Below are 27,897 nucleotides of genomic sequence, written 5' to 3' on the forward strand. Positions count from 1 at the left end.
GCTTTGAGTCTGCAGGCGCTGTCTGCTAATAGCCTTCATCAATTAGCGACAGCATTAGTAACTGAACTTGTTTATGCTGCGGAAACTCTGTGGGCTCACTGATGCTCTAACTTTAAAATAAAAGTAACTAAAACGGGGACGAGTTTGACAAAAAGTACATAAAAAGCAGCCAGTGAACTGCAGTCTCTACAAGACACTGACACATTACATTTCCTCTTCGTTTGATGATCCTATAATTTGTATGTCCAGGCTCTAATCTGTGAACATGGAGGAGTGCTATCTGACACACATTACAGCTGCATAGCAGTAATACATGGGAGCATGCACGGGACCCTGAACGTTTAGCCAGAAGTTCAACATAGCTACCATTGTTGGTTTTAAAGTGTTATGGGTTGGGTTTTATTACTTCTGTCAAAACATCAGAAACTGTTGAGCCAGGCCAAGTTCATGACTGGGAGTCCATCTAATAGCCTGAGGGGCATTTAACACAAAGATCAATAGGATATCTGTTAATTCGTATATATAGGCCATGAGAAAGACAGACAGAGGGGGGAATGATACGGAAACGATCAGAACCTGTGTGTATTCTGCTCAGTGTGGTGGGTAAGGAAAGGGGTGGGGGTCACTTTGGGCAAAATCAGCAAAAATAAATATTTCGGTAAAAAAAAAACTCGCGTGGCGCTATAGCTTTCATTTATTGACTTGATGATGCAGCCGCAGAAACTGAAATAGGTTGAGAAAATCAATGGCGTGTGTAAGTTGCGGTCAGAATCCGTGTAGATTCAAAACCTTCCGGTTTCCCCGAATGTGTGCAAAGCTGTTACACGTTTCTATTTTAATGAAATGTCTTTAGGTTTCTGTGGAGACGTTATTACGCGGCTGCGCGCGTGCAGTAGAGCGAGAGAGCAGCGTCTGTTTTTTTGTGTGCGTATTTGTCTCACCTGTGCACTTAAAAACACCGGTGAAAAAAATTGTACACTCAACTGGACATTTGAATTGATCCAAAACCAATTGGAAGCTATGGGCCCAGCAGCAGAGCACAATGAAGCAGCCTTCTGTAACGCACAGAAATCACCTACACAACCGATATGGACTGAGCTATAGATGAACTCAGTTTGAGCAAATTCGCTTATTTATTGTCACTTTGCTGTTGTATTCTCTGCTGGATTGCCTGTCGATTTATTTGGCTCGGATACAATGAGACGTGGTGCAGGGCGCAAATGTGTCGGATGATTTATTCTTTATTCAAAATACAGTAAAAATAAAATGTAACATTTTTAAATTCATAATAATCTGTTCATACTCATGTAGAGGGAACATTGGTCCAGATTTTTTTTTTAAACAATACAAAACAATGCAACAGCTAAACTGTGACAAAAAGCAATAATACATGCGTGGAACAGAGCGAGAAATGTAATGTCTGTTTGTTCTTTAAAGCCCAATAACACTCACTTAATCCTGACCCCCCCAAAGCATGATGTAAACAAACCAGAACGACTGCATAGTAATCAAGAAAGCACACTCATATTCATATTCTACATGCGGGAGTCACAAGTTGCTGGAGTGGACTTTGAAGTGTACGTGTGCTATCTGCCGACAGAAGAGAATATACACGAGGGTTAAACATAAATGACAAAGCATCTGTTGAATATTGCTGTGGGCCTGCAGGAGAGTATTTCTCCTTAGCGCCAGAAAAAAAGGAGGGTGGAATACACTCCCACGCGTCGCATTCAAAAGTTGTGGGCCTGCATGTTTTGAATGTTAAGAACACGATATATTTGTTTTCATGTCTGCTCTGTTTCTCTCTCCTGCCGCTGCAACACAACAGATCTGAGGCCTCTGGGCTGCAGAGGTTTCCAGTTGTCCGATGTGAGCCAGCTCAAAGGCAGGTATTTGAGTTCATTAGCATCCGGATCAACAGACTATCAAGGCAGACATCGAGACCAAGTGCAATTACTGGCAAGAAGCAAGGATCCTCGACCTGTTTAAGTATTTTCCCAAAAGTAGCCCATTTAGAGTTTTGCTTTTCCTTCCGTTAAACGGGGACTTGATCCATGGGCACCAATAATGGAGCACATGCAAGAATAATAAGGTTATGATAACAAAAACTAGACTGCAAAAAAAAACCTGTTGGTTTTTCTTTTATTCTTATAATTTATCTGAATGCATGCGAGCCCAATCTCTCACTGAACATTTAATAATAATTAGAATATAGAATAGTTAGCAGTTCTGAAATAGGCTGCAAACTCGATTGAAATAAACACGTTTCAGGTTTGTTTTAAAAGCTGAGCAAACATATTTAAATCACTTAAGGTCAGATACGTAAATAGCAGTGTTGTTTAAAGCCTGAATAATATGTGGCATAAAGATCAAGGTTCACGTTGAATTAACAGGGCCAGTGGTTTTGGCAAAGTTACAAAGTGTTAAAGGCCTGTAAACATAAGATCGAGCATGCCCAACAAATATATAGACATACAAATAATAACAAGAAGGCATATATATTAATTATTTTTCATTAAAATTGTTCTGAAAAAAAATATATATACACGGCTAAATGTGGTCTGTATTTTAACAATATATTTTCACAAAACAACTCGAAACTCATTATGAGTAAAATATAACAATATTAAAACATTACAAAAGTAAATGCAAACAGGGCAAAATAAAATAAAGCAACGCACTTTCAAATGAATTGTGGATAAAAAGCAGATTGACCCACGTAATTAGCCGTAGAAGACAAAATGCACTCATGCACAATAAATAAAAGACGGCGCAAATGAAGGCGACCGATAAATCAAACCACCAACAATAAACACAATGTAAAAAAAATGCAAGCTCCCTTTCCGACAACAAAGTAGCCCTACTCGTGTTCACAAAACTGAATACATGAATGTTCCGTGTGACGCGAGCAGCAGTCCACTAAGAAGTGGTATGGACGCTTTCTTGCACAAGACGCATTATTGATTGGCATTTCCCTGGAGGAGGAACCAGTCGGCGGCAGTGCGAGGGGCCCCGGGACGAAACAAAAAAAGTTGCCGTATGAGAGAGATATTCTTCGGTTCAAGCGGGATCGACCAAAAATAAACTGCATTAAAACATTGCTCTCTTTCTTTCTAAATTCACACTCTGGCGTTTCCCTTTCGCAGGCGAGCGAACGAGCGCGCTCAGCTCGGCGCGAGCTCTGCAGCAGAGCCACAGCGCCCACTATTTCAAAAGCCGGGAACATGATTTCACAGGACTTGGAACGGCTCTATGAACAAAACAAAAAAAGTTACTATCCGTTTGGACAACTTTCTTGGTAACTTTCGGGAAACGATTCTGCGCCTCCCACAGCGGAAAAAGAGCAAAAAACTACGAGCTCGAGCTCAGATTCGGACGGCAGTGTTTCTCTCGTGCATAGATTGGAGTGTAATCAGCTAAAAGCACCAGCGGCGATTCGCATCACACATTCAACTTTCTGACACGGAGAACCAGCGATGACGAGACCGCAGCATGCGGAGGAACGAGGCTGAGCAGCCGGAGCGGGACACATTTTGTTTTTAATATAGCAGAAAAGTTAACTGTGGACAAAGAGTCGCCCCCCTCCTCTCTTAAGGACATGGCAAATGACAGGGACACATTGGACATCCACACAAACACGAGTTTGGAGCCGGCGGCTGAAAGCGATAAGAAGCGGAAAAGGAAGACCTACTTTTTGCCAGTTTTCTCGCCCTCGCCTTGGATCTCATCTTGTCGGCTTGTAGATTCCTCTCGTCGTCCTCCGTGAGCCCAGAAGCAGCAACAACACTATCTTCATCTCACCAGCATTGTCAGTTTGGACACCTTCGCACATGCGCACAGGCCATTCAATCTGACACCCTCGCCGGGGCCAAAAAACTTTCCAATGTATTCATCATCATCACTTTTTTTTGTCCTATCGTCTCCCCTTTAGATCACTTATCTCTTCCCCTCCTCCTCTTCCTCCTCCTCCTCCTGCTCTCTCCTCACCATCTCACCTTCCCTCCCTCCCCCCTTACCCTCGTCCCCCTCCTCACCCCGGCACCCCCCACCCACCCCATTCAGCTCCTGCCAGTACCTCCTTGAATTTTTACCCCTTTAACAGCGAGAACTTGCTTTCTCCAACCGGCGGTGGACACAGTGAGGTATGGTGAGGTCAAGGTCGTATTATAACTGGAGATTTACCTAAATTTGTATCACTATTATTTGTAGTAGTATGATATTCTTTCTTTATTCATCATTTATTATTTTTGTATGTTGTTATTTTATTTTACAATTATATTTATATTTTTTGTCATAAAACGATAACTGCATAATTGCCTTTCTGAGTTTACAGAAACGTTGTCTTTCGGTCTGTTGACGCAGCCAAAAAGTGCTGGAGTTGCAGAGGTTATTTTTAACTTCATTAATGCATATGCAGGCGTAATAGGCGCAAGACTCGATTGGAGTTGCACTTTACGGACTATGTGTGTGTGTGTGTGTGTGTGTATGCGCGCGCACGTGTGTGTGTGTGTGTGTGTATGTGTGTAAACCTTGTTGCCCTTAGGACAAGCGGCCAGCAGCCGTTTGAAGCTTCCATGGAGGCTCCACCAGCAGAGTCCGTACCGGCCAGACTTTTCTTTTACCCACCTTTCCTCGAATGTTGACATTTGTAATTTGCAGTTGTTTCTTGGAGAAGTGTTTGTTTTCGCTGTTAGCGCCACTGTGCCGCGTAAAGTCACCTGAACGAAGGTGGATAGATGACACACTTTTCTCTTCGTAAGTATACGACTTTCCCCTTGCACCTGTTTGTTTGTTTGAGGAGAACACCTTTACGTTGTCCAGCACCCTGATGAAGCCTGACGGACTGCAAGGTAATTGTTTTAACTTAGAAAAATGTATTTATTCAAAAGGAGGAGCACATCATTAAGCAGCAATATTTTTTACTTGCTTATATGTTAATATTGAAGTTGCAATTTAGATAATGGGGAGTTGTTATAACACAGTTATTAATCTTATTGTAAATATTTTGCATTTAAAATGTTTAGGTCTTAATATATTGTATGGCTACCATAATAACAATAATAATAATAATATCGATATTAATTATACCAATAATCATAATAATAATATAATAATTATGATAATACTAATAATCGTTGTTATTATTATTACTATTATTATTATACGTATTATTATTATTATCATCATCATCATTATTATTATAATATTTGATTCATCTAATAATATTGTATTGATAGATTAACGTCGTATATTTTGTTATCGAGATATGAATTATAAATGCTACAAAGAAACAAAATGAGACTTGGTAGAATACATTTGTATTTTATTATCTATTAAAAATATAACAAAGTCCAGTTTGACTGATGGTGGTCATATTCGTGTGGTGCCTGGACCCACATGCCATATGGGAATGGTTTCCGTCTAGTTTGGCGGAATAAAGGCGGCTCTATGTTGGAGCCTATTAAAGACCGGTGGTGATGGAGCAACTGCAGTCTGCTGGGAGAGCGGCAGGGATCAATTCTCTGCACACTAATCCCACCGCACATTTATCCACATCCACATATATACATAGTAGTAATTATTATTATTTGCATTTTTATTTATTTGCATTATTATTTGTCATATTTCGTGCTTTTGCTGAACGTCACGTTGGCATAACACCATTACAAAAAAGTCGCGGTCTGCCTGACATTTCTTTGGTTTTCTTGCCTCACGGTTGAACCGCAGCTTGTTGCTCATTATGATGCACGCGAAACAAGAATAGATCATTTGAATAAAGGCTCGAGTTCATCAAACCGTCGCCTTCCAATATTGGACACAAATTGCCGTGGGATGTTTTCCCATGAGTTGCAGTAAAATGAATGGCGTGATCATTAATCAATAATAATCAGCAGTAATTAGCATACATTATCTGTATATTAGGGAGTTTGTCTTGGCATCGTGAGGCGAGTTTATTTCTATTGGCTTTAAAGAGAGCAAGGACGCGTGTGAAGTGTGCTTGTATACGAGTGTGAAGAGTCAGGAGGTGCATGCCACCGTATTACAGACCTATAACATCTTCTTTGTAACTTCGTGTAAAAACACATGTTGAAATGCAGTAGCCTATCAACAGTTACATTTTTAAGTTACATTTTTAAGTCACGAGCTCCGCGGCCTTGCAGGCAGCGCGTGAGGTAAGATTGCCAAAAAACAGAGAAACGGGTCGATAATCGAAAAATAAATTATGAGAACAGCAGCGGTGTGCAAAGGTTCTGTGTATTCCCTCGGTGTCTGAAGGAAGCGTGGGAGCGGGGCGACAAGCTATCAATAATCCATTGTCCTAATCGATTGGCTCTATCGATACCGCGAAAACTGCAAAAAAAAGGGCATTCAGCGGAACATTTACCCCAGTTTGTCGAAATAATTTCCATCATCCGCCCGACACGGTTCAGGCCAGGCCTCTGAATGTTTCTCGCACATCAGCTCCGACAAATGATTTCACATGGTGCAACACCTTCTTAAAGGAGCAATTAACTCTGATTACGCTTGCAAAGAAAAGTGTTGCTCTCCGACACTGGCCCGTTGGGAAATACTTTTCTGCGTCATTTAAACGTCGACCTTTAACGGGGTTTTGTGGAAACGGAGAGCGGCTGGGCAGGAAAACCTCGCGTTTATGAATAGCCTATTTGCGTTCCAGAATTGTGGTTTTTTTTCTTCTCTCTCTCTCTCTCTTTTGTCCTGCAGCTGGGGGGAGCGCATGAAGGCAGCGCCGCTGGCTCCGTCCCCGGAAGAGAGGTGTGCTGCTGCTGCTGCACTCGTGTTCAATCATCTATCGCTCCCGGTTTATTATTCCGTCTAATTAGGCTGGAGAGAGGTGGATTCATAATCGGCTGAAAGTGACAAACAAACAAAAACACTCCGACCCAGTTGAATAAAATGTAAGCTACATGCCAAGGCCTTTTGGTCGGCTCATTTGATTATCCTATTGTTTCCCCCTTATTGTTTAACCTGGAAACAGCTCTACTGCGCCTACAAAGGACATAGTTCGACCTACATTGTTTGTATGTCCAGATACTGTCTCCACGGCTCCTATATCACAGATACGTGCAGGCCCCTTAACGTGTGCACATGAGGCTTATTCATGGCCGTTTAATTGGGCGACACAATTTGCATCAAGTTCAAGGGTTCAGCTTCCTTAATCTGATATTGATGAGTCGACGACGTCGTCACATCACCGGAACTGAACTGACAGTGGGCCATACAGCCTGGCCGTTTCTAAAAAATCAGCAGTCATGTTCGTATGTATTTTTTTTTTCAGATACAAATAACAAAAATATAACAAACCAACACCGTATTCACAACCAAAGTTGCAGTCGCAAAATCATGCGTAAAATCTTTCAGATTCCATCATAACCAAGAGGATAAGGTAACTGTTTACACTTTACTTAACAGTGTATGTGGGTTGTGCTACAATACAGGTACCATTTGTTGTACCATTTAAAAATGAGAATGGTTTGAACGAAGTTAATTTCAGAACCTTACACAAATTAACAATCTACTCACTATCTTCATCGATGAAGATGTGTGTGTGTGTGTGTGTGTGTGTGTGCAGGGGGGTTTATCACACTGTGGACTGGTGTGGTCAGACTGCGGTGACTGTACACTCCTCCCACCCACTCACACTCATACACACAAACACGCACTCTCACACACACACACGCATGTACGCACGCGCGCGCGCACACACACACACACACACACACACACAGGCTGAAACCTAAGCTTTATCCACGCTGGAAAAGGCTTCGGGTCTCTGGATTAGACGTTACGCGCAGATAACATCGGCGCACATTAGATATGTGAAATGGAGCACCTCGCGGTCCAGCCTGCGGATGAGGCAGGGGAACTTCAAAAAGCCGCAGCGGACACTTTTGTGAGCGCTGCGAGCTTTGTAAATTTGCTAACTGCAATTCCGCCACAGTCGATGTAATGGGAGAGTAAACACGGTAACTAGCTGCGGCAGGGCGCTGGGACTTGCGTGGAGGCACGCGCTCATGTATTCGCAGGCAGGCTACACACGCACGTCGGTAGAGACCATGTATGTTATTTGTATTTACAGTCTATGGTACAGGTGGGACCGCCTGCACGACCAGGTAACGATGAACTCTGACATCTCAAACAAGAGACATGATTAACATAACAATCATCTCCACCACTGTTTTTTTTTTCAATTAGAAAGTCCCAATTTTCCTTTTTTAAAGTAATAGTTTGGAGTGGCACTCCACAGCAGGCCGCTGTCTTCTCCTTCTCTCCAATGGAGTGCCCAGAAGCGGTCACAGTGAAGTTGCCTTGGTAATTATTAGCCATTAATTGGGTTCAGGACCTTGTGCGTCGATGGGAAATGGGAAATCTGACCGCTAATCCAAGGCGTTTCTTTGGGACATTTTGCAGTGTTGTTAACACGCTGTCAGGGACAGACGGGCGCTGCGCCACAGCTACTGATAGCGGGAATATGAAGAGGTTAGAGGCCATCGACTACAGACACAGACACACTGCAGGAGGCCCGCGCTGGAGAGCTATACAGAGAAGCCAAAATATAAAATGATTCAAACGGGGCTACATGAGTGTGTGGGTTGGTCAGACAGATTGGTGGATTTTAAATTCGTCGATGACAATTCTACAATTTACAGCAATTTATGCAAAATACAGAGGAGGGTAAACCTGGATATTTCGATTCAAATATTTTGGTCAAACAGTTTTGGTAAATCTTATCCATCATTCTTTGTCAATTAGCTCATAAAAACACTGGTTCAAATCCCAAATTGTCAGTGACAACTGCTGGCTAATTCTGCATAAAATGTGAAATCATATTTAATGGCACCAGTGAAAATTAGTATCCGTAAATATATTTTGTTTTTACAATTGCATCCAACGAATTATCAAACAGCATGACCATGGTTGAATTCCACAAACAATATTCGGTCCAAAGGAAAACTTAACGATCAATTCGCAAAAATGTAAACAAGCAAGATGCAAAGTCTGACTGGAATTTAGGTGTTCCTCCAAAAAACAACAAAAAAAAACAACCGCCAAAGGATCCCGACCACCCCCCGTCCCACCATCATCAATGTTGTTGTTTTTAATTAATCGCTCGTTAATGTCGCCATCCATTTCCCCGCAGATCAGAGGAGCGAGGAGCCGACAACCAAACAAATGCACATTAAAATATCGCCGGGAGGCTCGAGTGGAAATTACCCCGACGTATAAATGACCTTAATATGATGTAATCAATCAAGCTGACTGCTGGGACACTGGGAATCACAATGTTAATCTTTTAGTTTGGAACAGCGGGGGTAAAATAGCCCGTCATATTTTACAACTCAGCCAAAGAGCACACGTGATGTTCAAATTCAGTGACGCATGCGGAGAAAGCCGACTGCAACAAATAGGCTTCAGCCAACTGGAGGAAACAATATTTCGCGGATTTACAGGAAGGGACACACATTCTGTGGCGCAGGCCGAAAGGCCTTCGGGCCTGTCTTTGTTACTGTTTTGTTTAAATATGTCACCTCAGTGTTTGTAACTTAAGGCAAACATAATGATAAAAAGGGAAAGCTATTCATTTCAATATGATTCAAATGTCTGAAGTGAAATCATACAATTGAGCTGGAGCTTATCTACAATTTCGAAAAAAATTATCAAACTAAAAAAAACTGTATACTTTCAGAAATATTGCAAACATTATAATTTCTCCCAAGGTTTGGTCAAGATTCCAAGATAGACTATCATTTACTTTGACTTCATTCAAATAAAGATATTCATAAAACCATAAAAAATATAATAGATAAAATAAAATATGGTATAATGTCCCTTATATTACCGGGAATATTTATCACATTTGAATTAGAATACATTTAAAAAAATGCAGTCAAATCTAATATAAAACAGGCCATAATAAGGTTCCACAGGTCTTAAATGAAATGTTTTACATGAGTACATGAATGGAATAATGAAAAAAATGAAAGGTAAGCAAATATGATGAAGGCTATTGGATAAATCGATGATTATCCCAGAAATAAAGGCTGCTGTAGACAGCGATTCCCCTTGCCAAACTCGGTGAGCGCTACATTTTGCAGAATGAGTCCAGCAGGTACCGACCACTGGTGCGGAAGTATTAACACCAAGAACATCCACACAACTTGGCAGGCTACAAGAGGCTCATGTGGGCAGCATGAAGTGGCTGAGGCCGGTGCTTGTTATCATTAACCACTGTGGACAGATAGAACAGGCCGAGCCCATAAGTGTCCATTTCACACCAGCCTGGCATGGCAGCGGGTTAGGACTCCAGAGAGCCGTCTGCCACAACTCAGCGGCCCTTTGATGCACACCAGCTTCTGGGATTTCTGCTTCTCATCTTTGAAACAAACCGCCTTGAAGGTTTTCCAACCCGAGACTTGTCTTCTCACCTCCAGTAAGGATCCGATCTGGAATTTGTATTCTCGTCATACCAGCTTCTCTGACTCTTTGGGCTTTGATAACACAGTGAAGCTTAGGGAAATGTGCTAGTTACAAGGTGCAATGGAGAAATGGAGGTATGTCCGTCACTGTACCAATAGTATACAGTCATGCTTAACTAGAAAGTCACATGTATTATAAGATAAAAATACACAAACCCAACAAGCACAACATATGTAAAGCTGAAAGACAGCAGCAAGCCAAACGGCTATAAATGATTCACAGCTTTAAAGTCAATGAAAAGGAAAATTCGGAAGATATCTAGTTAGATGTCCAAACAGCTCCAGATCACACAGTCTCCATACGACCACTGAAAACAGCCCCGATGTATTATAGTACTGTATGTGGGGAGTGACGTCACTGCAGCTACAGTGGGGCCCCACAACACAACACACACATGCTCATAATGGTGAAAAACGCTGAGTGGGAGGGATGGGAAGGGCTCCGTTTTGGAGAGCACTTTCTCTGCCAGTCTTGAAGCGAACTCGATGGTGAATCAAGTGCAGCGTGGACAACAGGGACATATAGATCCCAGTTAATAGATGACAAATACTCCAGAGTGTATCTCTCAAACATATTTGGGGAAAGAAGCTGCTCACTGTGGCCGAGTGATCGTCTCTGACCCAAATCCACAAGTCTTGTTGACATTCTCAGGCTAAATGGATGTGATTTTCAGTAATATGTTTCCACTGCCAAAGTACGCAGACGCGCAGTCCAAGAGGCACTGTAAGGGATTTCTGCAAATCACAGAAAATGACTAAAACTCAACCTGATCCACATCCACACAGACGCACACGTCTTTATGTGCACTCCAAACTAACACCAAATCCAGAGCTACTGAGTGCTGCGGTGTATTGTACTCTGAGGCAAACATTTGAAAGTTGGCCTCTTTCCCCCCAACAGGAGCAGAGGACTTCCCAGCACGAGTAGAAAATAACTTGGGCCAAGCAGCACACTTCAGCTGTGAGCCTGACATCACGTAGGAAACAAACCATAAAGCAACAAACACTCTACAACCCAACAAAGACCAATAAAGGTTCCAGAGACTGAAAGCACAAACACTGCAAGTAGCAAACAATCCCGGCAGCTCTCCTCCACCGTTTTCCACAGATTATTCTCTCATTCTCTCTTTAGGCCCCGTAGCCCGGCAGTGACCAGCTACATTATTTATTTGTTTGTTTTGTTGCACAGTGTATGTGTGTAGTGGTGGTGTGTCTGTGGCGACAAAGCAAGTGTGTGTGTGTGTGTGTGTGTGTTGCTGGACTGACAGGATGATTAATAGGAGCTTCAGCCAAGGGGGGTGATGGCGATGGTGGGTGGAGGTGGGAGTTGGGTGCTGGGTGGGACTACAACACAACACATAAAAAACAACAGCTCTTCCCGGGGTTTGCCGCCACCTCCCCTGTAGGACCACCCCACTCCCCGGTTTCTCCTCCATCCCAGCACGATGGGGATCAACAGAGAAGAGTCAGTGAAGACACCCACATTCACAGGAACAAGCTGGTGGGTCTGAGTAATTAGTCTGCTTACTGCAAGAAGAGTGAAGGTATAAAAAGGGCGGGGGGGGGGGGGGGACACATGCAGAAGGAATGTCAATGTGCATCAGAGCTGCATGTTGTTTGCTGAAGGGGGCAGAGCAAGTGCTGAAGTGGCAGATACCTTCACGCACAACCTGGATAAATATTGGCTCTGGACCCGATTCACTCGTCATGCGGGAGCTGAAAGCGTTCTTGGCCAAAAAGGGGCGAGAAGGGACCGGTGATGTAGCGGTGGCGAAAGGAGGAGACAGGGGATGGAAGTGACTTTTTGAACTGAGGCAGGGAGCAAAGGGTATAGTCACAAATCAAGCTAGTGGGACGATCCATCAAGTTCAAGCACAGACACATTTTCTCTCTCTTGTTGAAGATGAAAGAATGAAACAGTGCCCCGATGAAAAAATAATACATTACAAACGATTTCGATGAAATACATTACATCTGCCAAGGCCAAGACCCGAGTGTGCAGAGCAACTAAACAGTGAGCTGGTCTCCTCCACAGACTGAGGGAAGCTTTGAAAGACTGCCCTCCTGTGTCAGACGCACAAACACATGTTGCACAATCGACCGTTTCTCTCTCTGTCTTTTCACTTACTGAAGTCGGCCCCCTTCAATCGACGCAGCTTTTGTGCTGGGAGACAGAGGCCAGTCATAACACAGAACCGTGGCTGAGGTTACTGGATCTGGATCTATGTTGAGGTTAAACATTCGCGTATGAAAGGAGAATGTTTGGCTTAATTTGTGTACACTGCGTGTAATTATACAATGCCCGCATGTGTGTCAAGGAAGAAATGAGAGAGAGAAAGAAAGAAATGCTGCATTTTAACAGGTTGTCATCCTCCACTCCCGGGTTGTTGTTTTTTTCTAAAAAAGGGAGCCGGCTGCCAAATCCCTGCACGCTTAACAATTCCATTACCGCCGTGCAGAACACCCACACTACTCTTTTGAAGCCAGTGCATTTTAGAGGAAAAGAGTTGATTGACTTCAAATTGTTACCACTTGGGCCTTCTCCTCTCATTATTAAAAAAAACAACAATAAACCTGCACGTCAGAGTGCTGCGTGTGTAGCTCTGAGGTGAATTTGAAGTGCTGCTTGTTCAGATGAGGTCGGAGAGAAGGAGCGGAGAGTGACAGCTGCTCAGCGGGACGCCAGCATGCAAGCGTTAGCCCGCACACTAATGCTGATTGCTCATCATTGGAAGGATTTCATTCGGCAGTGTGGTTCCTGTTAACATCTAATGACTTGTTTTACAACGGAGCGCATCTGTGGACCAAATGTGTCACACAGTGAGATGGGAAAGATTCAGTCTTTCTGCTTGTGCTAATAAAGTGTGACAGACGATTGGATTCGCGATCCGCCTCGTCCTCGCTTGCCATTTCCATAAGCCCATATATGTCACATCGTGACATTTGCCATATGGTAAAACTGGACAACTTGCCACTCTATTTGGGTTTTTTTTCTTCCCCCCCCCCCCCCCCCCACTGTCAAAGTCACACATATGCTGAAAATAATGTTTTGTTGTGACCCATGCAGTGTAACCTTTGAAGTTGTCAGTTGGAAAAGGCTACTGTGGGACACTTATAGCCTGTCAGCTGCTGGGACTTCAGTGTGTGGAAGACTGGGTTTATAGACACCTGTAGGCCTGGGGTGTATGGCAGCACCGCACAACTTTCCCAGTCCTGTGGGATGGTCTCCGTGTGTGCGTTGTGTGTGTGTGTGTGTGTGGAATAACCTATGTGTACGTAATACAAAACTCTGAACTAAATCTCCAGAATCTCTCTACAATAACATGGTTTTCATTTGAAACGTAATGGTCACTGTTACCATCTGGACTCTGTTGCCATACCAGCTTCTACTTAACTTAAGGTTACTGCGATGTAAAACTGAGTTTTACCATGTCCACCATGTCCACCACAGTGTTCACACCATCACTCACCCCACATCACTGTGTTGGGACTGATCTACAATAACTGGGTTGCTGGCGTTGTCCCCCTGTGCGACGTCGTCTAACAGCTCAGCTCCAGTTCACTTTCCAGTGCCAGCGAGGAGGAAATGAAGTGACCATGGTTACCGCCAGCTGACGTCTTTGTGGTACTAAAAAATAAATGGATTTCTGGTTTCTGGTTGCCTCCAACAACAATTCCTGATCGTCCAGAACCCGGCTGCTCTTTGACTGTCGTGTAGAGAGAGTCAAACCCAATTACAGTGATTTTTTTTCATCATCATTCATCTTGGTAAACAAGCTATTTTGTCATTTGTAGCCACACGTAAAAAAAAACAGAATAACAAAAGATGATTTGGCAGTGCGTCTGTGGCAGCGTGTTTGTGGGATGGAAGAGACGGGGAAGAGTTTGTTTGCAAAATGCTCTAAGTCCATTTCGGAAAGAAGGATTACCTTTCCTTTATCATTCGGTATCTCTGGAATAAAGATGACTTAGAGTCTTATTACGCAGACGTGTTTTTTCCTATATTTTGGAAGCTTGAATGGAAAAAACAACATGCAGAGAAACCAAAGCAAATTGAAAAGAAAACGCATTTGTTCTTTGTTGCAAGTACATGGCCGTGTCTCACTCACACAAAGCACGCACATCTTGAGAGATGGATGTCTATGAAGCGGCATCAGTCATCACTCGCAGAGCAAAATACCGCTGCGCTTGTGGCCAGGCCGGCTGATCTGTCTCCTCACATTCACAATCGGCTGCTGTCCAGCAGCTCAGTGCTGTACTGCCTTGCATGGCGGCCTGGCCGGCTGCCTGCACTGGGAAACTCAGGACCTTCATCTGCAGTATACAAACTGAAAAGCAGCAATCAGAAAAAAGGAGGAAAATCACACTTGTCTTTGTTCCATTATGCACTGAGCATTAGATCGAGACAGGAGAGATGGGGAAGGGAGCGAGGCAGGCATGCAATATATGAATAAGTGTGCATATGTGTGTACGTATGGAGGGGGGAGGGAGGGAGGGGGGGGGGATTCTCTGCCACTGGGTGAGCTTATCCAGGGGATCTGTTCTGCTTCAAGAGGAGAGAGAGGTCTGATAGGAACAGAGTGTGCCACACACTTGCACCGAGACACACACACACACAAGCCAGGACATTGTCAGCCTTACCTACCGCTGAGTGTACGAGTACCCCTGGTCCAAAATCAGAGCTCCAATAACAAACTCTGCTGACTCTTCTGATTGGTCGTGACAAATGCTCTCTGCTCACCAGACCCGGGTAATGTCTGCCACAAGGGGTTTGACGGCCTGTCACCGTTATTTCATGCGAGTCTGTGACTGTGTGTACATTAAGACCTTTATTGTTTTCATGTCAATGTGCGTGGACATATGGATATGCATAAATAAGTAACATCAGTTTGAAGCATCTGAACTGAATAAAAACAGGAAGAGCATGAAGAAACAATATCAAAGTATGAAAAGAAAAAAGAATGAAACTTTGCGAATATATGGTCCATCTATTTACTCAAGCTGTTTTGCCTTGGCGTAAACTAAAATGCACTGTGTCTTTTATCAGAAAGTGGGCGGGGGGTGGCGGACGGGTGGACGGGTGGACTTGTCCTTTATTTTGTCCACCACTGTTTTCAGGGAGGAAAAAAGCCAGTATGTGCCAGCACACAGCAAAGCAGCAAAGTCTGCCAGGTCATTTATTTGAGTGCCAAAACGACGGGAGAGGAAAAGGCAGCAGAAAGCCGGTAATTAATATTCCTACCACCTTGTTGACTGCATCTCCCCAACCAGCTTTCATTTACCTCTCAGGACACAAGGGATGGCGAGGGAGTGCAGCTTGGCTGAAGACGAGAGAGACGAACCTTAAAAAGGATGTTCTTGAAAACAGCTCTAGACACTGAAATGTATCTAAGAGTAAAGCAACGCTGAGCTCAGATCTGTGGGAGTCTGTGAGTCAGAGGATGGACAAACCTACTCAGGAGACAGACGAGTGTGCTACATCCTCATTTTTTTCAGTTTCTCCATTCACAGAAGAAAGAACCAGCCAAAAGGTCCTTATCTAAATTGCACCCGAGGCTCTGCCACAGACACAGGATAGGTGACCGCCAGCAAAAAAGGCAGATCATCGCAGACAGAGATGTCAGCTCTCTTTACCGTTTACCGAGGACCACACAGAGAGCTGAGGGCAGATAGTCGTTGTGTATTAAGGGGCCGGGTTGGTGCGGAAAGGGATTTGTGCAGTGGACCTTGGAGGCTCCCGGGGGTCTGGTGGTGGCCCTTCATATTGGTGACAGTGTCTGGGCCACTACTGAGGAGACAGGCCATGTGCCTCCGTGGTTCAGTCAGGTTTGGATTTACAGGAGACATGGGTAACCGTGTTGTGACATTGAATTTAAAGAAGATACATAACTTTATAACCTGTTAGCACCGATTTAATCACATGAAGGTGAAAACATGCTGAAAAGTTTATTTTCAGTTATATATAACAGTTATTAAAAAATACTGACTTTATACCAATGTGTAGCTGGGACCCACTTCTAATTAAAATATCTCATTGAAATGGTTGTATGCACATTGGTATCATTGTGTCGTGGTGTATTGTCGATCATCACTTTAAATTAAATGAGTGTTTTACAATTAGTCTGATAATGTGAGACTTACTATTCAGAGAACATTATTCGTAGTATTCTGATGTCACCAGAAACATCGACTATTTACAACTGTTTGTACAAGTTTGTAAAAATGAAACAGAAAATCAAAGTGAAAACATTCCCACATTTTCAAAGTAACGAAACAAAAATGAAAAAAATACTGCAAGAATTAATCAGAGAACTTGAAAACCCACATTAAACAAGAGAGGTGGTCCAGGCACACAAAAGTGTGTGTATGTGTGTGTGTGTGTGTGTGTGTGTGTGCAGACCCCCTCTGGTCTAAATTACCTGCTGACTGACAGGCTGGCGGCTGTCAGTGAGGATGTGCTGATGGGCAACCAGTCCAGCACTTCTCCCCCTGTTGCCACCAATCCCATCTCATCCGTCGTTACGTCCTCCTCCTCCTCCTCCTCCTCCTCCCCTCTCGCTTCAGCCTTCCTCTGTGCCCCGCGATGCGCTGCGGTAGGTCAGGTAGGTATAGACTGAGCAAAAAAAGAGAGCAGAGAGAGGCACACGGGGTGAAAGGGGAGACTTTTATTATCACCATTGTTTCAAGCTCAGTGATCCCCCCCCCCCCACCCATCGCTGACTGCTCAAATGTCCTGTCTTTTCAACACACCTGAGCTCTCCCTCACCCCTCCGTCCCCACCCCTACCCTCCTCTTTCTCTCTCTCTCTCTCTCTCTCTCTCTCTCTCTAGAGAGACTCAGTCTTGCAAGTCCCTCCTCGCCCCCACACAACTCCTCCGTTCCCCATTTGCTCCTCTCCTGTTTCTACCTTCCCTCTCAATGGGTTCACACTGCATTCGGAGAAAGGGAAAGAAAAAGAGGGGGAGAGGAGGTAGAGAGAGAGAGAGAAGGAGGGAGAGCAGCCGGCCTCTGGCTGTAAGGGAGAGTGCACCTGGATGGGCAGGCTTCCTGGACACGCTGTGAGGGGCTATTGTCCTGCATGTCAGCAGCCCCTCTCTTTTAATGGGGCCCGTATATCATCGTTCTGATTATGGCAGATGACTGGGACTCGGGGGAGGAGGGGTGGAGATGGTAGATCTGGGAAAGACATAAATGTGTGTGTGAGAGAGCGAAAGACAGTGTGTATTGGGGAGGGAGGTGGGATGGAGGCGAGGTTTGGGGACAGAGGCTTAAAAACGCAGGGACCCCCAAATCCCCCATCGACTGAAATCCTAGCACTTAACCCCGGCTATGGCATTGTGTGCTGCCGTGGGGATTTTTTTCCTCTCTTTTTGTGGCCGACATTCTTTTTAATGGACTCTCCCGCTCCATCTAACCCTCCCTCTCTCCATTCACCCGGTGGATTCTTTAGCTGAGAAAGTTTTTTTTTCCCTTTTGGTTTATGGTTTGTTTTCTTTTCAGAGGTAGGAGGAAGGGAGGTGAAGGCCGGTCACCTGTCCTCTCCGACCCGAACACCCTCTCTGACCAGAAACACATTCTACAAAGGAAATACACACGGAGACCAAGGAACCATCATGTTCAACATATTGTATTTCTTTGTTTTAATGATGGGATACCGATATCACAATATACCACGGGATTAAAATTGATGGTTATCATACTGTGTACATTTATTTATCCACGGTGTTAAAATAACTGGCGTAAGCGAGTCTTTGTGCGAGTTAAACACACAGAGAGGAGCCGTCTGGCTACTCTGTTGCGCACCTACAGTATATAGTTAATTGTTTATAATGGACTCACAGCTGCTATTTAAAAATGGAGCAGTTAATCTAACATGCTTCAGTTATATAACATGTTTTTCATCAGGTTTATAATTCTGTTCTCTGAATGTCATTGTAACGAATAATAATAATGATTATTATAATTATTATAACACTGTGTACCGTGGTATCATGGACATTTATCGTACCGTGGAAAATTCACTCCGTTACAACCATCGTCCGACAGTGACATGCATCAGGAGTTCTACACGTTTACCTTTTAGATTATCATGTACGGAGCACAGGTTGTACAACTAAGCCATTCAAATAACATGTACACTCTTTTCCCACTGCACTGCCATCTGACTGTTGAGTGTTTCAGTACTTCACTGGTGGAAGATCTGATCTAACTCAACAGCAGATCAAAGACTTAAGTGTTCATGTTGTGGGTGAGTGAGCAGAGAGCGAGTCATTCATTTCAAGGGGACAAATGGCAGCTAATTGAGTAGGTGTTGCAAGAGCTTGTCTGGATACCGTTCAAATGAGTAAAGGGTCATTTCCCCCATAATTAGCTTCGTAAGTTGGATTTTGTGCGGGCCGGTGTGAGTCTGTGTGAGTAGCGGGATGTTAAGGTTGTTCGTATTCGGAAACATAATGCGTGTGAAACACAAGTTTAACTTTCAAAAATGAATTCTCAGATGACAGATGACAACGAAACATTTCTGATCATTTTTACTGACCACAGATTTAAATAAACCATCTAAAAGGTTTGTTTATTGAGCCATTACCACCAGTTTGTGTCTCTAAATGCGTTCCTGTGCATGTGAGCTCATTTCCCTGAGCTGATTAGGTGACAGCGGCCATACATCACACCGTGACCTGTGGTGCTGAATCTGGGACAAATATTTACACAATTACAACTCGCAGACTAAAGAAACAACCCCCTTGCTTTCATCATTTAAAAAAAATCTATTTAATCTTGCGTCGGAGTATTAAACGATTAGAAAGCCAATTCATTAGTATTTTAGATGTTTTGAGAGCCTGACATATTACCTGATTATTATATTATTATACTGAGAGCAGGGAGAAGTTTTGTGCTTCTTTGAAGATGCAAACAGCATGAAATTTCAGGAGGTATGTTTTGTTTCAGAAGAATTTGAGGGTCATTCATTTTCTGCAGAAATATTCAATTTCTGTACATGCAATTAAAAACAACACCCGATGAAGGCCTATGGTAGATTATATATTCCTTTTTATTTTTCCAGGAAAAAAAAAAAACATAAAGTGGAGGATTTACAGAGTGTGAGTGCATGTCAGAGTATACTTCCTATTTGGATGGAGGCAGCATGTAGAGGGCAGAAAGAAACCTATAATCCCTGTATGCTGCTTGAATGGAGTCAGTGTCCGCTCGCCGCTTGGTGCGTCAGATGAGAAGCAGTTAATGTGTCAGTAATTGGACAAGCAGTATTTTTTGGGGAAAGCCCTTTATAGAAATATCCACCCACAGACTCAGGCAGTGTGTGTGTGTGTGTGTGTGTGTGTGTGTGTGTACACAGGCAGCAGTCTTTTACAGCCTGAAAAGTAAACAAACAAACACATAGAAAAGAGATGGGGAGCGGTGAAGAAAGGAGGTAGAAATAGCAGCTGTATTCTTCTGGTGTGTCTGGCAGCTCTCGGGGGGAGATTGGCGGGATTAAGTGAGTGCTGCGGATGACATCACGGGTAAGGACGGCCGCTGGACTCGTAAAGTGCCCCTCGGTTTGTGCATCTATACAGGCCGGGTGCCAGAGCCAGGGTGTGGGCGAGGGGGATCATTAGTGAGGTTTTATTGGAGTGCTGGGGAGGAACCGCTGGTACATGGGTGCAGACGCACAGGAAAACAGGATTGAAACGGGCTATGTAGTGCAGTTATTTGATTGCTCCCAGACCCTCCCTGCAGTGTGTGTGTGTGCGCATTTATGCGTGTATAAGAGGGAGCGAGACAGAGAGAGAGAAAGGATTGTGTGTTTATTGTGAGATTGATACACATTTAGTGGAAGTGAATGTGTGAGTTTTTACTTGTACTTGTGTTTGAGGCTGATATATACATATTAGCAAACCTTTGTATGTGTGTGTGTGTGTGTTTGCAAGGATTTGATGGCACAATAATTGTCTTTTTATGCATGCTCATGCACGCGCCCTTCCTCGTGATGGAAACCAGAGATATCCAATAGCCGTGGGGGCCTGATCTGCAAGTGGGTTGTCCAATCACGTTTGCTCCGAGCTCTCATAAAATGCGCCATGCTAAAGCCAGAATTCCTCTTCGGAGCAACACCGCCCCCCTTTTGCACTCCCTCCTCCTTCGCCTCTTTGTCCTCATGAACGTATAAAAGACGACAGCGAGGATATCCAGTGCTGGCTGATACAAATCCCACTCAGTCACCTCCAGATGGGATGGCTGCCTTTCCCATGGAGAGCTCAGCAGTAGCCTGTCCTGACTCATTGTTTCACTCCATATAAAATGAAATCAACCGCATCTTCTAAGGGGGTGGCTAAATACGAGCTACCTTTTCCAGTTACACTGGAGCAGATCCCCTTGAGTGATGTGCGACAGTGTCCTCTGTGGAGATCTGTCGCGCAGAAACGGCCCATAATGACCCGCGTGGTGTTCAGTACATGAAGCAGGGCTACCAGACAGTGGTTTGACACACTCTGTAAGATTTGCGCCGTCTGTGTGTCTCGTCACTGACAGCCTGGCGGAAAGGCTATAGAGGAACTGTATCCTCTCCATCGTGCCACGGCCATTCATTCTGACCGCTGCTGTCGAGCCGTCTGACCTCTCAGGGCTGAAAGGCCCACTGTGGTCTCATAAAAAATGCCAGTCATAAAACAGCCGTGGGGGTATTAGCTGGTGATACTGGATGAGATTTCAGTAGGTGTCGGGGTGTAAGAGTGGATGAGGCTTGGTGGTAGGCTTGTGTCTCAGAAATGCTGATCATGGTGAAAACGTCAGACCATGCAGATGTAATCTGAAGTTATGAACTCGATCGTTATAGTGCCTTTGATTTACAATATCAGTGGCACAGCCCATTTAACACAGACATGGCGGCAACTTCTGTCCAAAAAGAACAAAGTTGGCCTTAAACTGAACCCTAATAGTACCATTTGTTAACTTTCTCAAATTTTGCATTCAAGCTAATCGCTACTCACACACACGGTCTCAAAGCCTTTAATACACTTGTTATCAATTGGGGGAAGGCATTATTACCTATTAGCTGTTTTAATGGTGCAAACAGGGGCGCACAAAGTAAATACTGAGGTTTACGACTTCCCCTACTCGAGAACAGCATATGTTTGATTGTGGTTGCTAATGTTAAACTAATTGGGGGCTCTGTGCTGAAAATACAGTGCAGAACATTCATGTTCACTCATTTGTGACTGAACACCGGTTAACTGTGCACAAACTGGGGGCATCCATTCTTAACAATGGCCTAAAAAACCACAAAATAATACAACATTTTATTTATCCTTTATGGTTAAATGCAATGACTCCGCCATTATGAGGAGGTAGTTTGGGGTCTTTTTAAATTAGTTTTCTGTATTGTGGATCAATGTGCTTTGCAAAGAAAGTTCCATAAAGACGTATCTAAAGTACGATAGGGGAAATTACTGGCTATAATTTCCCCTATCCCCTAGATAAAGAAATAACATTATATTTATTAAGCCATTAGCTGCCACCTATTTTTTGAGCATTACCTCTTCTGCATATAGCAACAAAAATATATTGTCGATAAAATATGTTTAAGAACATTTAAGTAGCTCTACTACTGACATTTTACAGTAGTTTGGACAAATCATCAAAGACAAGGAAATTTAAACAATGAATTTAAAATCCCATTAAATTACAATACATTGCGTTTTATTTTTTGAATACCTAAGTGATAAACTATGGGTCTTCCAAGAAAATCCTATACAGCTAATACAGTGTGGTAACAAAATAAGTATGGCCTCCAGTCTGATGATCATGAGACAAATCCATACTACTCAATACTTTAGTATTATCATAAGGGCAATGACTTGGTGATAAAAGAATAATAATATTAATTCTATATTCAACTAAAGTTGTCTGTTGGTGATGAAAGGTTTATATTTTGTGTGGATGAAAGTACAGTTTCGGTGTTTTCACAGCCCTTTTTACTGTAAATCATGTATTTCTGCTCATAAAAGGACTGCCGAGAACATTTCCATATACAGATACAGTATTCTAACACAAACAAGTGGTCATACTCGGGTCTCATGTTATCAAATATGGAAACATTCTTTTCCAACATGGCAATGCTCTTAGGTCAGGTTGAAAAACTGCCGTTATCTTGAAACGCTGTGGAGAGTCAATTCCTCAACTGGGCTGAAGTCTCTCAAGGAGAGTGTATGCTGATGAAAGAGACAGTGATGTCACATACAATAAGACTAGTGATGCTCATCAAATAAAATCAACTCCATACATCCCTCTAGTTTATATCGGTCTCTGCAATGACACCGCACGGGAAAAGCAGGACTTTACTGGGGACAGAGAGTGTGTGTGTGTCTATACGGTGTTATATACGGTAGTATTAGCCTAGCGCCCTAGAGGAGCGATAGAGAAACAGTGCTGGCATTAATTCATAGACTAGTTTCCTCCAACAAGGAAAGAAAATGAGAAAAAAAGACTCAACACCATTTTCAAAGCACTCAGCAGAAAAACTGCCTCTGTAGTATATTAGCTGACCCCCATCAAACACTAGCGCACACACACACACACACACACACACACACACACACACACACACACACACACACACACACACACACACACACACACACACACACACACACACACACACACACACACATCTAATTCATTCTTGACCCCCCACCATCCTCTTAATCCTGTAAATGTTTTTACAACTCGGTCCGTCACTGAGAGCGCTGGACACTGAGGTGTTTACATTAGGCTAGCCATGCTAGCTAGCGGCACTGAGCGCTGCGTGGTCGTCTATCAAAATGAAAGTGCCCTCATAAACATACTAATTAGGCCGTGCTTTATTGTTATTTAGTCCACAGATCGTTAAGTTAGTGTAAACCAACATATTAAAGTCTGATTAGGTTGGCTGTGCTAATACTGTGCTGTCACTGCATCCCATTTATCAGAGCACTGGACATGACATTTATCAAGGCCGGTCACCTGTAGCAGTAATGAACTGTTCATCAATCATGTTGATATCCCAAATATTACACTTTGGATGCATTATGCTGCAATAGCAGCTCTAAATGTTAGGTTTATCTTTTCTGAAAGCTTCAGATGAAGCTCGTAATGTAACAGGAATGTTTTTTTAAGCATGTTAACATATGTCGGTTACATGAATCCACTTGTGACTTGCCTTTCATACATCTGTCTTTAGGAGCCACCAAACTGCAATGACAAAATGTGCCTCTGCTTATCAATATGTGTGTTTCTTCATAGCACTAATTGCGTGAGGACATTAAGGTCTGATCCAAGAATAGCAGACGGCACACTGTAGTGGGAGATGAAGCAGCAGGAAAGAGGGAAGAGACGTAGATACTGGACCATATTCAATGAAGGGAAATGAATGAGAGTCCAGGAGTTGGACAACAAGCTTGTGGTAATGTTTAGATTCCGGCTGATTTCTTTAAAACAGGAGACATGACAACAGTACTGAATCCTGTGAGCTGACAGCATACATGTAGCTTTATGGGGAAATACTAAATCATGAAGGTATGACTTCTTACTTAACATGTTCCAGGGAAGGCAATTGAAAGAAACCCATTTAAATCAAAGAGATGTTTGTATTTCAGCTTTGAAGACTAAAGAAAATAGAAGAAGAAGAAAATATGCTGTTTGGGACATTGCCCTGAAATGAAAGGTTGCGTGAACATAAGTCTGGATCTAATATATCATAAAGACTTTTGAAAGTTTGATTTTCACTGCAAGCAATGGAACCGAGTGAGAAATCAAATACAGTGCAACCATTTCTGTTGTTTTGCATTTAGGAGACTTTAATCGGGAAATCAAACCATTTTTTTTTGTGGAAAAATCATTTATTTTGTCCTCAATTTGTTCACAATTTATGTTGACAATAAGGAGCTCAGAAGTCAACTCAGTGGCTAATGACATTTTATTGATAAGGGGAGAGCAGTCAGCTGTTCAGCATCAAGCTACAGGAAAGCTTAGTCTGTAAATTGCACATATTTAGGATTAAAATGCGTTTGCTGCCTTTCATTCAATTTCTGGAAACATCATGACGCAGATGTTCATCATCTGTTGTTGCCAAAGGCCAATAGACAATCTGGTTCTATTAAAGGCCTTTTGAAGAACTCAGCAACAGGTAAGTTTCTGTTGTAGATCTTCTTTATTGTTTTTACTGAATGAAGTAAATGACTACAACATGACACATATTTTACAATTATAGCGCTAGCTTTGGGCAGACATATGACCGTACGCTGGCATCTGGCATGCTGCCATCGCTTCATTATCACAGCAAGGCCTCTGTTGCCCTCTGCCTCAAACATACACATCACAAAATACAGGGACACAAATCACACAAACCACACATATAAGCTTAGTTATCGTATCCATTAATGGGTTGTGTTTGATTCATTTGGTGCTCAGTTAAACACCGAAAAATCTGCATATAAAGTTACTTTTGGCTTCTTGTTAATGTGTATGAGAGGGCCTTCCATATATTATTCTAATTACCCTAATTTCCCAGTGTGTTAATATGTTCTCTTGAACATGTTCCCTGCACCACCAAATGTGACATGGCTGCAGCAGTCACTTCCACTGCTGCAACCACAGCCATGTGCATTCGTTGTTATGAGTCATTTCAAGCTGTTTTTGCAATGGTGGCTTCATTTGCATATAGAAGGAATGACGGAACGCCACCAACCAAGCCTCTGGACTTCAATCAGAAAGCCACGGAAAATACGGACAATTTATGACATTTATTTCATATTTTTTTGTAAATTCAAATGCTTTGCACAACACATTTCACTCGTTCAAATATGATATAATGAAGTGTTTGTAGCACACGTAGTATTAACGCAGTGCCTGGATGGATCAGCACATTATCCGTCTACTTTGTGGGAAACTCCCTCCCCTCAGTGTTGCTCAGCACTTTGGCTACAGGACAGTGAAGTCCTCATATGTTACACCATTTATCTCATCTAATTAAAAAAAAATCGAACACATTGTGGTGCGTTCATGTGCTATTTCATGAGCTCACACATTTGAGACTCGAGACCTTTTTAATAGTTACCACATTCACTTTTATTCCTTTTACATCTACCTTTCTTCCATTTCCATCTGCTATGCAGCGCAGCAACGCAACACCAACGCCACATACATACACACAGAGCATGCTGTATATACTTTTGCTCTTTTGTTTTCCACTCAGACCGTAAGCGTGACTACTCAGACTTGGCTCCCTGAATTGATCCCAACTTGGCTCGGGGATCATCGTGCCCACAGTGTACGCAGAGGGCATCACCGCTTGAAACTTTATTTTCCTTTGTACACATGTGCTTGATGAACGAAACCTAAATGAGTGACTTTGCTGTCCCGATCTTAATTTGTGAGTCAGGAGGTGGAGCAGAGCAGAGAATGTACTGATCAAACACGGGCACACATAGATGCTAAAACTAAACAAGACAGCTCTGAGAAACATCTGAACCCTGATGCTGTCCATTTCTCCGGGCCATCCTCAAGTCCACGAGGGTTTTCGTCGGGGTCAATGTCTGCTTGATGACTTCCAGGGTCTGAACAATCGCAACATAAACAGAAGGCAATTTTCTTGACTCTGTGATTATGTGCACAATGCTGGATACAATTGCATTTCGATGGAGTTCTCATAGTTTACGTGGGCCATTATCAAGTTCACGTCTTCCTTCCTCTAAACAATGAAATCCCAAAATATATAGACAGATTATGCTAAATCCAGAGGACGGTCTGGTGATTACAGTAACGACTTGAAAAAGCACATAATGACAGACGCTGTGGAACAACAAGCAGCAGGAAAAAGGCTCGAGGGTAGAAATCTTTCCGGGGGAGAATTATTGCTGACATCACACCACTAATGCTTTTTTATGGCCATCTTCATTATCCGTCACTGGCTATTCATTTAGAGGGATCAGTGGGGAATAATCCCGGTGGGTGAAAGGCCTTCAATTTCCTCTTCGACTGCGGATTATGATTTTATCAGATTTGAAGGATGTGTGCAGGCAGGTGTGCATGCTTATGCGAGGATGTACATGCACAGGTACGCAGGATCAGGTCATATACTTCTCTTCTTATATGACAAATCAAAAAACTAAGTAAGGAAAGAAGGTTTGTGGTACAGCTAGGGAGTTTAATGTACTGTATGTTAATACAATCTGTAGTAATGGAGGAAAGAGGGAGGCATTTTTCTGTCTGTAGCCTTCATATAGATTTAGATTGAGTCATCGCTCTATTCTCTAAAATACTGTAGCTCAGTGTAAGTGTGTGTGTGTGTGTGTGTGTGTGTGCATGAGGAAGCAAACTCTGAGGCTGAGTGGATCTTTGCGTGAGTGTCTATAATTGGTGACAGAGGGAGAATCTGTGAGCTGACATCTGCAGTTGATTTTTTTGGTGATAATAAATCAGGTTTCTTTCTCCGCTGGTGTGCTTCCCCACAGCTCTCACTCACGTCTGTGTTTCTCTATGCATCTCACACACACACACAAACACACACACACACACACACACACACACACTCACACACACACGCTCTCTTCCTCTTCTCCTTCTCATTTCCTCAAGCCGGTGGAAACCCAAGGACTAGCTGAACAGAGTTCCTGCAAAACTTTGGACTCAGCCTCACTTTTTGGGTGGCCACACAAGTTGAGTTGTGAAAGCTCCTTCCTGGCCAAAGCTGTCATGGGAGAAAAGAGAAGGAGCGTTTTTAAAAAATAAAAAAGGGAGAGAGACCTGCTGAGCGAATGGAGGTGGATGGAGACAACGAGGTGCGAACAGGCCCGACTGAGGGGGGCACAGTCTGGCAAAACCTGAACTGCTTGTGTAGAGCCTAATTTTAGCTGACTGCACCTTATCTCTACCATACATGACGGAGTTAATAGTAAAGGTTAGCCATTTCTCTCCACATCAATTTCCTGTCTAGCCACAGCCAGATTCAGGGCTGAATGACGGATGTTACATTAAACGTGATCCGAAGTCAGACCGAGTGCAAAAATGAGGGAAAATCCTTTTGGAGCACAAGTCGGTTGGTTAAGATTGATTTCGATACATATTCCACTGACTATTGCAGAATTCATGCTTCGAAACATAAACTGTATTCAAAAACATTACCGGAGGTAAATACTGTAAACGTTTTTGATTACTGTGTTTTTCTAAATAAAACAATTCAAGGTTATGTTTACTTAACATGCTTGTCATATTCAACTGCATTTTGTGCAGATGTGGCACATCTGGGCAAAACGTATCATGTTTGCTTTGGGGCGAAAAAGCCCGTCTGATCCTGCATATCCCTCTGCTTTAATCGACGTGGAACAGCACGCCTCATTCAAGGGCTAAATAAAACGGAGTTGAATCA

General features: G+C 43.1%; 1 protein-coding gene across 1 annotated transcript in view; it reads right to left on the reverse strand.

The window, feature by feature from the left end:
* Positions 1–3,728, reverse strand: part of prdm16 (PR domain containing 16) — a gene marked incomplete at its 5' end in the record, with an annotated part of 190,721 nt that extends 186,993 nt beyond the window's left edge. Inside the window, one exon of the mRNA XM_079273896.1 lies at positions 3,692–3,728. Within this exon, the coding sequence (XP_079130022.1) occupies positions 3,692–3,728 (37 nt within the window). The remainder of the gene's footprint in view (positions 1–3,691) is intronic.
* Between the last annotated feature and the right edge of the window lie 24,169 nt (positions 3,729–27,897).

This window comes from Melanostigma gelatinosum (genome assembly GCF_949748355.1).
Source record: "Melanostigma gelatinosum genome assembly, chromosome: 8".
NCBI lineage: Eukaryota > Metazoa > Chordata > Actinopteri > Perciformes > Zoarcidae > Melanostigma > Melanostigma gelatinosum.